We start from the raw sequence: 11723 nt of genomic DNA, 5'->3' as shown, positions 1-11723 counted from the left end.
CATTAAGAGAAAATGTACCAGTTTTACTGGTATTAGATTTGACACGTCTTTGCTTTCAGGAAAAGCCTGAAAAGGTTATTTTTTTGTTGATTATTTTGTTTTGGTCTCCCAAATGGTACATTTACATATGTAAGCACTCATATTTCTTTCTTTATTCTTCAGTAAAATGTGATAAATTTGTTCCCTATTTCTCTCCTCTAAATCCTTCCACATGCTCTTCGGGATGTTCCCTTCCCAACTTGGCTTTTTAAAATAGCTCACTAAGGCCAATCAGTGCTGCCAGTGTGTGCATGGGTACGGGTCATCACTGGAATGTGGCATGTCCATCAGTAAATGCTTTAGAAAGACAAGTTACTAAAATAAAGAAAAACTTCAGGTAAATAAGGTTTCTGTAAGAACACAAACTTTTATTAACTATCGGATTTTCAGATTGTTTACATACAACATACAGATCTATTTTATATGTGTCATCTTATAAGTTAAACTTTTCAAACATGTTGTTTAAAGTGCAATTTGAAAAGAACTGGAGACATTTAAAAAATTTTTTTTAGTCTATTCCCAAAATCTTCCAAGAGTCATTAGAAAGTCACAATAATACTTAAAGGAATATGATAAATGTGCCATTTGGAACAAAAGTCCAATTTAATGGGCAACCTGAATGCTCGAGAAAAATGTCAAGTTGAAAGCTTGTCTTTTCATTTGAAAGAACTGGATGAAGAACATAGCTTAATGAACACCGAAGTTGGGTTCTAGGGTTTGTATCTAATCAAAGATATCTTCTGGGCTGCTGTTCCTCAGGGTTTCTAAAGACATGTCTGCAGCAGCTGCATGCTCTTCTTTCAAGGTCTGAGGCAGTGAAGGGGCAAGCCTAGAGGAAAAAAAGCCAGGAGAGTTATCTTTTAGGTTTTTTAAAAATTTCTATTTTATCTTTATTTTTCCTATTATTGAAAATTGTTTTCTTAAACCTTACATAATATATCCTGACGACAGTTTCCTTTCCCTCTGTACCTCCCAGTTTTTTCCCATCTCCCTCCCGTCCATATCCACTGCCTTTCTGGCTCTCATCAGAAAATAAATAGGTTTCTAAAGGATAATAATAAAATAAAATAAGATAAAACGAAATTAGCACATTGGGTTAGGACAAACAATGAGCAGAAGGAATAGAGCCCAAGAGAAGGCACAAGAAACTGAGACCCACTCATCTGCATACTCAAGACTCTCATAAAAACACTAAATCAGAAGCCATTTTACACACACACACACACACACACACACACACACACACACACGACCTGTAGAGTAAAGGGGGCGAAAAATAAATAAAGTTAAATTTAAAAAAGACACAGTTAAATAACAACAGCAGAATGACTTGAACTTCCAAGGATGTCAGGGGGTTCATTTTCCCTTGGCTACCTACTACTGGGCACGCAGCCTACCCTTAAGAGTAGTTTGCTCCCCAAGTGAAACTCCATGGAGAAAACTAAATTTTCATTTGCAAGCAGTTTTCAATTAGACATTGCTCCTGGGTCAGGGATGGGGGCATATGTCTGGTGTGAGAAGTCCTTCTATATATGTGTTGCTTTTATTGGTTAATCAATAAAGAAGCTGCTTGGGCCTATGACAGGGCAGAATAGAGCAAGGTGGGAATTCTAAGCAGAGATAGAGGAAAAAAGAAGGTAGAGTCAGGAGACACCATATAGCTGCCAAAGGAGGCAGATGCCAGAACTTTACCCGGTAAGCAATAGCCTTGTGGAGATACATAGAATAATAGAAATGGGTTAATTTAAGATGTAAGAGTTAGTTAATAAGAAGCCTAAGCCATTAGGTCAAGTAGTCTTTAATATATTTTCTGTGTGATTATTTTGGGTCTGGGTGGCTGGGGACAAATGAGCAGTCTCTGCCTACATGTGCCCACTTCTCCTTTCAGTTCTAGGACCCCATCTGGATAGACCTATGTGCATGCTGCTTCAGTCTCTGTGAGTTCATCTGTGTATACATCATGTGGATTCAGAAGGCCTTGTTTTTCTTGGTGTCTTCCAACCTCTCTGCCTCTTACACTCTTTCCCTCTCCTCTTCTGCAGGACTGAGCACTGAGAGGAGGGACTGGATGGAGCCATCTTGTTTAGAGTTGAACGTTCTCAGTTCACCCATTCTTGGCATACTGACTGGTTGTGAGTCTGTACATTTGTTTTACCCATTAATATCCATGTTGTCTCTCAGCAACTGTACTCTCTGATCACACGACTTCACTCTAGTAGTCAGCTGGTCAGTTGATTAATTTTGACACCATATCCTGGCACATGGGGACAAAATGTACTTGTCTATATGATTTATAGGGTCTACAGTTAATCACACAGTAAGCTAAATTCTATTTAGATGCATGAGAACAGCTACTGCTTCACTGGATTTGACCTGTATACGTAAACACAACTGTGAAACCAAGACAATAGCCTGTTCACTCCATGACCACTGTGGCCAAGCAATCTGGGCTGGAAGATCACAGAGCTTAGTCAAAGTGAATTGCCGTCCTTGATTAAACCCTGCCAGTGGTTCACCACTGAGCCTTGGGAAGCATTGCTCAATATTAACTAGAGATGGCTTCAGGGGTAGATGTGATTAGATCAAATCAATCTATTAATAGAGGTTTCTCCATATTTCCAGCTTCAAAGCCATGCCTAGCCTACTATAGCTGAAAAAGTACAAGGTTGAAGTTAGGACATGTGGGTGTGAATTATGGTATGACTAGGCCAGCCAGTCCATTCAATAGGCCTTCAGTTTTCTTTCCATAAAACTGAGGTGGCATGAGCCTTAATAATGATGTGAAGATTAAACTAGGTGACGAAAATGAAAATGTTTGTAAATTCCCACAAGACACACAGAAGCTGTTATTACAAGTGGATAAATATTGAATAAAGTATTAAGATTTGGTAGTGGCAGAATAAAGGAATAACCAACTGAAATCCAGAAATATGGGCTATGTATTATTATTTTAAAATCCCTGCACCTATATTCAGTTGCACAGATTATTAAAATTGAATTCACTGCCCAGTCCTCTTTGGTCTCTTGACTATGCCCAATTAACCATGACTGGCTACTCCCAATCAGGGATGGGTCTTCATTATGCTAAGTAAGCCAAGGGCAGATAACCTGATTATGCCAAGATACTAGGCATTAATACAGAGTCAAGGTGACAATTACAACTCCTGGGAATTAACAGGAAACACAGATGTAACTATCATAGCACATAAACAAGTATCTAGAATGTACTTCATAAGAGAAAAAAGATACTTTATAAATAGCAACATATCCTTTACACATTTTCACACTTATACACAAACATATACATGTAGAAACACATATATATGCTTTCACACAAAACACACATATACATGCACATGAATGCATACACACACATCTTTTTCTCTGGTCTGAAATGTATTAGTTGCTTTTAGCTCTCTTGAGCAAAAAGAGGACTGAATTATGTCAATTAGGAAGCCAGACGTGGAAAGGCCTCTGCAATATTGTTCACTGTACACACCTAGAAAACAGAGGTCTATCAATTCTGTTTTAAAATATCAGCAGAAGGAAAAAGGATTACTCTGAAGGGATGAGACACAAAGACAGAGATTCCTGGTGCTACATGTATAACTGCTGTTTGTGGAAAGCCTGGAGCTGAAGAAACTGAGTTGACCTTTGTTAGGATTGTGAGCCATGACAGTGATTGTGAGCCATGACAGTGACTGTGAGCCATGACAGTGCAGTCAGGATAGCACGTGACAGAAACGCACAATTCTCAGGTCTCATATCACAGTGAGTCAACAGAGACAGTTAAAACTCTGTCCACAGCAAAGAAACATTCATCTCTTTCACAAGTGACAAATATTTCAGAGATGTTTTTGTAAATTTATAGAAAATAGAAAGAACTAAGATACATTTTTCTGTTTTACATTTTTACTATTTAGGAGTTAGGTAGATTTCAGATAGTTCGATGATGGTTCCACAGGGGGAATTCAGAAGCCAGGATCAGGAGATCTTTATCTGGGATCAACTAAATTCTATGTGCACATTAAAACCATTGTGAAACTTCTTTCAATGGCAGGTTAACAATATCTGTAATAATATCAAGGCTTGCAGAGGATGTCAAACAACTAGATAAAATATTGTTGGTAAGATATCCGAAATTTGAAATTACTACAGAAAACAACTGGCCAATATCTGTCAAAGATAAGGAAATGTTTCTACCTGTGGCTCAGAAATTCACCACGAGGCAGATACTCAGGACATACATGCATACATATATACATACATATGATCATAGAGGTGTTTATTAGTAGTGAAAAACTGAAAACTATATACATATCTTTCAACATGGAAATGGCATATTACTGAATATCTATATAGCAATACACACAATTTTCACTGAGTAGAATACTATATAGTTATACACATAAGTTTTGTATAGTAGAATACTATACAGGTATACACATGCACAAATCTCAAATGAAGTGTCAAGCAACAGATCCAAGCATGAAAGCCATACTACTGCATGGCTCTACCTAAAAGTCAACATCACAAAACTAAGCAATAGTGATCTTTGAACAGTGATATATGTGTGGATGTGTCATGTGCACACACATGTGTGCATACAGGACATATCTGTGTACCTATGGATGTTTATTACATCTGCTTTTCCATGAGAAGTCAATTCTGGCTATTTTCAGCTCCTCCATGACAATCTTTTCAGCTCCTCTAGACCTTGTAGCTTTGGCTGTGGTGGAGATATTTATAGAGAAGAACAGGAGATGCAGTGCTAGTTTTGAGAGCTTGGTTTGAAACACCAGCTAGTCATCTAATTGGAGGGAGAGTGAGACAGGGGAGGGGATACATAGCAACAAAACTCAGGGAAGGCATCTTCAGAGGAGGGCAGACATGGCCTCATCAGTAAAAGGTGAAAGGGAAGAGCTATCCAGAGGTGGGCTTGTTAAATAGAAAATGCATTGTTGTGGACAATAGATGATGGAGGAGTTATTTTCATTTAATAAAGAAACTGCCTTGGCCCATTTGATAGGCCAACCCTTAGGTGGGTGGAGTAAACAGAACAGAATGCTGGGAGAAAGAAGCCAAGTCAGTCAGTCGCCATGATTCTCCCACTCCAGACAGACGTAGGTTAAGATCATTCCTGGTAAGCCAGCTCGTGGTGCTACACAGAATATTAGAAATGGGTTAGATCAATGTGTAAGAGCTAGCCAATAAGAGGTTAAAACTAATGGGCCAACCAGTGTTTAAAAGAATACAGTTTCCGTGTAATTATTTCAGGTAAAGCTAGCCGGGTGGCGGAAAGCAGCCCACCGCCCTTATTACTACAAATAAAGATTAAAATTGAAGAGACAGGGAAAGGAGAAAAGGAAACAGAGGAGTGACTCAAGACAGCACTAACAGCTTGAGTGGCTGCCACTTTCACCAACTCTGGCTCCCACTGCAATGTTGACTGCGGAAGCTTACATTTTAGGTAAATTATTTCACTCATTATTAATTATCTGGAGCTGAGAAGAATAATCTGGAAGGACACTGTTAAGCTTAAGATTTATCATAGAAGGGCAGGCAGTGTTTTTTCTCAGGAAGGAAGAAGTATTAAACTCCTAGATCACAGCCGTCACACATTCAAGTGCTGAACCACCACCACCCAGCCACCTCAGAAGGACAGCTGGAAGCAACTGTTCTGCTTATGTAAAGAAAAAAATTGCCTACACAGTTAAGCTTTGTTTTATTCTCTTTCTTCCCCCTGGAGTTTGAATGGTGGAACATGAGTAACTGCCTATAAGAACATATACCACACACACACAAATACATAAAATACAACTTGAAAAAGCCAATACTGACAAGAATTGCTGGGCCATGACAATAATCCTAGTGCATGGGAAGTTGAGGCAGTAGGAGCACAAGTTTGAGGTGAGCCTGGGCTAGCTTACAATTTACATATCAAAAGTCTGTCTCTAAAAGCAAAACAAAAAGAAGCTAATTATCTAATGGTTTGACTTTAGGATTCATCAGTTCAAGTTTTCATGAGAAAATCCCACAAAAACCAAAGGGAGGGGGAGAAAGGAGAATCCCCCCAACAAGACACCAACAACAAAACTAAATCAAACAATAAGATCCCTGCCAAGATCAAGCAGGCAGACCACTATCACACTGATTTTAACACAGCTCCTATCATGCATTCTACAAGAACACTGATGAACTACCAAACTCAACTCTATGACTACCATTTAAATAAGATATTTAAATGATGAACTTAAAGATTTGATATTACCAATGTCACTAGTTTATTTTTAATATGGAATTAGTACATAGAGATATATTGGGTGTTAGGATGGGAAGAGTGGCTGACTGATTTCATGCTGACCTTATAAAAACCAAGGCTTCTCCGAAACAAATTAACAGACCGAAGCCTCCATGACCCAGTAAAAGCAGAGGCTCATGCTGTCTGGAATTCACAAGTCTAGACGTCATTTCATTGGCCTGAGAAAGTGAAAGAAGAGAAACAGACTCTCCTGGCAACTCAAGTAGCATGCAAGAGAAACTATTCATTAGTTTCAATTAAATCATAGATAACTTCTAATACAAACAACCCTACTGTTTAAACATGAGCAAGAAGAGCACAGAAATGCCCTTTGGAATATGTGACATTGAATAAAACAAGAAAAAAGAGTAACAAAAGTAGTTATATTTAACCCTATAATGCACTTAATGATGCATAGACATTGCAAAAGGATAATTCTAAATATTTCATGTAGAGTGTTTCAAGTAAAGTTTGAAAATAAGACTATTGGGGAGCAGTGAGATGGCTCAGCATGCAAAAGCTGTTGCTAAAGAAGAATGATGACCCACGCTGGAACCCTAGAACCCATCATAAAGGTAGATGGAGAGGACCAACTCCACAAAGCTCTCCTCTGAGCTCTGCATAGAATCCAGTACTAACACCAACCATTAGCTAAATAGGGCCACAATCCCTAAGGAGGGAAGCACTTATACAGAAATTCCATAACAATAAATTGAACACTTGCTAAATGTCTGCGGATAAACAAACTGTTGTGGCAACCAAGCACATTCTCAGTGGACCAGTTTACACAAGCTTTTCAAGCCCGTTTTGCATAGTGTCAGCTTCACGCTGTGTATTCACTGGGTGGAACTGGCATAGGGATGTTTGCTACTGCTGCTCAGTGCACTCCATGGGAAACCTTCTTGGGAGGCCATGCTGTATTTTACCTGGCACCACATTTGGCACACAAATGTTCCAGCGATTGCATGTATTAACAATGACAAATGAGTAAATCAATGAGGTAGACAGGATGGAGGAGAAGACTAAGCAAGTCTCACAGTCCATGCAGCAGTGAACGAGGGAGGAGGCAGCCAGGCAGCAAAGCCAGGGCGTTAGCCTACACTTTCCCCACTCCAAGGTAAACAGCACCTAGGCCACACTTGTTAATGAAGAACATTAGTTAGTGTGTTTCCTCTAGGGGACACTCTTATTCTCAGGAGGCCAGCATGAATGTGGAGATGGTGGGTCTCAAAAAGTGGGATGCTTTCTAAAAAGGAAGGAGACATTTAGTGCAAATGTCAGGAAACTATTTTCTTTCACTAACTCCTACAATTATTTCATGGCAAGAGTCTATAACAGAAGGCATAAAATTTCTCCTGTAATAATATCTTTAAATAAAGTACAGAATAGTGTATGTAGAAAACCAAATTATATGTGTATTTACACATATATATGTGCATATAAATGCATGAATAAATATGCTTCTGTGTCGGGAACAGGTCTGGAACATTCTGTGGCCAGAGATAGTAAATGTTTTATTTGGAAACAGGGATAACTTATACTAGATAGTCTCCTTAACTGCCAGTTGTATATATGTATATATACACACACATACACAAAATTATATTTTAAAAAGTATTTTAAGAAAACAAAAAGAAATCTTGTTTACTATGGTTTCCAAATGAGTCTGAATTTTTTTTAATTTATTTATTTTTTATTGAAAAAAATTTCCGCCTCCTTCCAGCCTCCCATTTCCCTCCCCCTCCTCCAACTCCTCTCCCCTCCCCTCTCCTCTCCCCTCCCCCCTCATCTCCCCTCCCCCCTCCTCTCCCTCTTCTTTCCAGTCCGAAGAGCAGTCAGGATTCCCTGCCCTGTGGAAAGTCCAAGGTCCTCCCCCCTCCATCCAGGTCTAGGAAGGTGAACATCCAAACTGGCTAGGCTCCCACAAAGCCAGTACATGAAGTAGGATCAAAACCCAGTGGCATTGTCCTTGGCTTATTATCAGCCCTCATTGTCCGCCATGTTCAGAGAGTCTGGTTTTATCCCATGCTTTTTCAGTCACAGTCCAGCTGGCCTTGGTGAGCTCCCAATAGATCAGCCCAGCTGTCTCAGTGGGTGGGTGCACCCCTCACGGTCCTGACTTCCTTGCTCATGTTCTTCCTCCTTCTGCTCTTCATTGGGACCTTGGGAGCTCAGTCCGGTGCTCCAGTGTAGGTCTCTGCCTCTATCTCCATCCATCGCCAATGAGTCTGGTGTTGGGTGCTCTTTTTCTCACAATCTCATCCATTAACATTCCATGAAACCAGCATTTTCTGAACAGTCAATATTAACTTGCTTCCCTGAGAATACAATCTCTTGACTTGGACTTCAGAATTTACTAGTTGAGTGAAATAAAATGGAAATATAGAAAATGAGCTCCAGGCTGGGGAAGTTTAGTGCTGGAGCAGTAGAAACCACATAATCAGATGGTCTTCTGAGCCATGGAAGGCAGTGATTTCTCATGGACCTAGGACCAAGGATGGCTTCCCCCTGGTATGGAAGGTGCTGCTTTAATTCCTGTGGCTGATGCTACAATTCACATAATGTGGCACATTAGTTAGAAGCTTGGGTTAAAATCAAGGTGTTGGCTGGATGGTCCTCTCCTTTGGAGGAGATGGTGAAGAAGAAACTCCTACACGTTTCAGCTTTCTGAATTCTCCCACTTCCATCATTGGTAGCAGGACACATCCTTACATCGCCATGGCTTTCTAATTCTTTCTTTCTTTCTTTCTTTTCTTTTCTTTTTCTTTTTCTTTCTTTTTTTTTTTTTTTGAGACAGGTTTCTCTGTAGCTTTGGAGCCTGTCCTGGCACTTGGCATTAGCTCTGTAGACCAGGCTGGCCTCAAACTCACAGAGATCTGCCTGCCCCTGCCTCCCAAGTGCTGGGATTAAAGGCTTGTGCAACCACTGCCCGCCACATCAGCAATCACTTTCATGCTGCAACGCTTTCATTTTCTCTAGCTTTCCCCTCCTGATCCTACCACTTAGTGATTAACCTGGACCACCCTGGATAATCTAATATTACGTTTGTGCTATTATATAGCCAGCTTATTTGCAACCTCAATTCTTGCTTCCACACAGTCAAACACATTCTCAGAGTTCAGGGGTTAAAAATGCAATCATTCTGGAGTAGAGTATTTTTCTGCCATCATTCCATTGTTCATCTTGTTAGGGCTTAATTGTTGCTTCAACCTACTAAGTACATAGATTTCAGGAAAACTGATTAGAACAGGTGACATAAGAACAATCTATATAAAGTCTAGAGGTGAAAAAGCCCTTGGACTGGCTGAAAAAGACATCTGACATATCGGGGAGTGCTGAAGGGGAGGGGAGAGGCAGGGAAGGGAGGAGAGAAAAATGTAGAGCTCAATAAAAATCAATTAAAAATATTAAAAAGACAGAGATGACCCAAAAATTGTAAAAAAAAAATACATGTTGGGTCTTCATTAGAGATTATTGGAACTAGAATTATTGACACAGGCTGGCCAGAGTTGTTTTTACTTTAAATTATGAGTGTACACAGTGACTTTTCTACGTAGTAGTTCTGGAGTTTATATATTTATATGCTGAAGGTTCACATTAGTATTTTCAGTTCCATTTAATTGGCATGTTTGAAAGAGGCAAGTGGTGGTTAAATGAATGGTCTTTCAATCCTGTGGCTGTGGTCTCAACAGGAAATGCTGAGAAATTTCTAGGCACACACATCCTAAGAACCCAACCAACAGAAGATTCCAGAATACTGAATTTTTTCTTTCTTTGAGTCATTAAGTTATTGCTCTTTATTACTGTTAAAGCTTTTGGAGTGTCAGTGAACATAAATGTCTTCTATTTGCCTACTGAAAAACAAGTCAAGCATGAAATAAAATCTGCTGCATATATCATATTCTTCTCAAGAGGTGGGGGATACTAGCTCAGCTCAGTCTCTCAATAATCGATCAAGAAAGAGAACCAACTAGCAAAAATTAAAATAGTCAATCAAAAAAAATACAACACTTATTTGAAATTACGAAATTCACATGCATATTTACTCCACAAAACCTGGACACCCATGGGTATTTACTCATGGGAAATATTCACCTGAGTACTCATGGGAAATATTCACCTGAGTTCTCTGGTCTGATCATAATTACCTTTGAATTAACTTTGAAATATATATATATATATATATATATATGTATATATATACATATATATAAATCTCCCCAAATATTACTCTCTAAAAAACTTAATTCTTTTAAGTGACCATCTAAAGTATACTTTTTGTTTTTTCATAACATAAGGTTTGTTTGTCATTACAAAAGAAAAAGGGTGTTTCCTATTATACTCCTGAACACTTATCTACAGATGGACAATTTGTAGCTAAGTAACCTCAAAGAACTATTGTAATAGCTGGATTTTCTCTACAGCAGGAAGTACAAATTCATTCTGGAAGATTTATTTTTTATATGTAAATGATTTTTATCTCAAGAAATGTTTTTTAAGGTTTGTTTAAAAATCAAGATGTTTAAACATAAAGCAAAGAAAACCAGCCTACAAACCACAATTCCAGAGAAATTAGACAAGAATGAGGACACTAAGAGAGAATTACATAGATCTAATCTACTTATGTAGAAAAAGACAAGATCACCTGAGTAAATTGGGAGCATGGGGACCTTGGGGGAGGGTTGAATGGGGAGAAGAGAAAGGCAGGGAGGGGAATCAGAGAAAAATATAGAGAGCTCAATAAAAAAAAAAATCAATATGTATTTGTCAAAAACTTCTTGGCCTATGATAAAGACAAATTATTAGAAAGTAGTAACCATAAGAACTTAACTAATAATCAGCCCAACCCATCAGAATGTGTTTCTCATACATTCCATGCTTCAACATTTTTAAGTCTCAGCTATCTTGTGAGCCCTTGACACAAAAGATAAAAGCCAAATCTTGCATCCTTGAAGATTTTACTACTGAACTCAGCAAAAATACACTTAAAAAGCTAATATACGATGATGGTGACATAGGTATGAAGTATTGATTTTTAGGGTTTAAAATCTATGTAAGCCTAAAATATTCTGTTAAGAACATATCTTTCTGGGCTGGAGAGATGGCTCAGTGGTTAAGAGCATTGCCTGCTCTTCCAAAGGTCCTGAGTTCAATTCCCGGCAACCACATGGTGATTCACAGCCATCTGTAATGAGGTCTGATGCCCTCTTTTGACCTGCAGGCATACACGCAGACAGAATATTGTATACATAATAAATAAATATTTTAAAAAAAGAACATATCTTTCCTTAGAGAAGGCCCATCCATATATGTATGTTGTACGTATGTATACATAATACAAAACACTACATGAGTAATCTACAGGAAAGTTACCCATGACCAC

General features: G+C 38.7%; 1 protein-coding gene across 2 annotated transcripts in view; it reads right to left on the bottom strand.

Annotated features, from left to right (window-relative positions):
- Nucleotides 1-381: 381 nt before the first annotated feature.
- The window catches only part of Xrcc4 (X-ray repair cross complementing 4), a 193425-nt gene continuing 182083 nt past the window's right edge, over nucleotides 382-11723 (bottom strand). For both annotated transcript variants that reach the window (XM_041663222.1, XM_041663223.1), the window contains one exon: nucleotides 382-868. In XM_041663222.1, coding sequence (XP_041519156.1) covers nucleotides 763-868 — 106 coding nt within the window. In that variant the 3' untranslated portion in view covers nucleotides 382-762. The remainder of the gene's footprint in view (nucleotides 869-11723) is intronic.

This window comes from Microtus oregoni, unplaced genomic scaffold (assembly GCF_018167655.1).
Source record: "Microtus oregoni isolate MIOR12 unplaced genomic scaffold, Mior012 000014F_ref0000157, whole genome shotgun sequence".
Lineage (NCBI taxonomy): Eukaryota > Metazoa > Chordata > Mammalia > Rodentia > Cricetidae > Microtus > Microtus oregoni.
The sequence above is the reverse complement of the archived record's forward strand: the minus strand, read 5'-3'. Positions and strand labels throughout refer to the sequence as shown.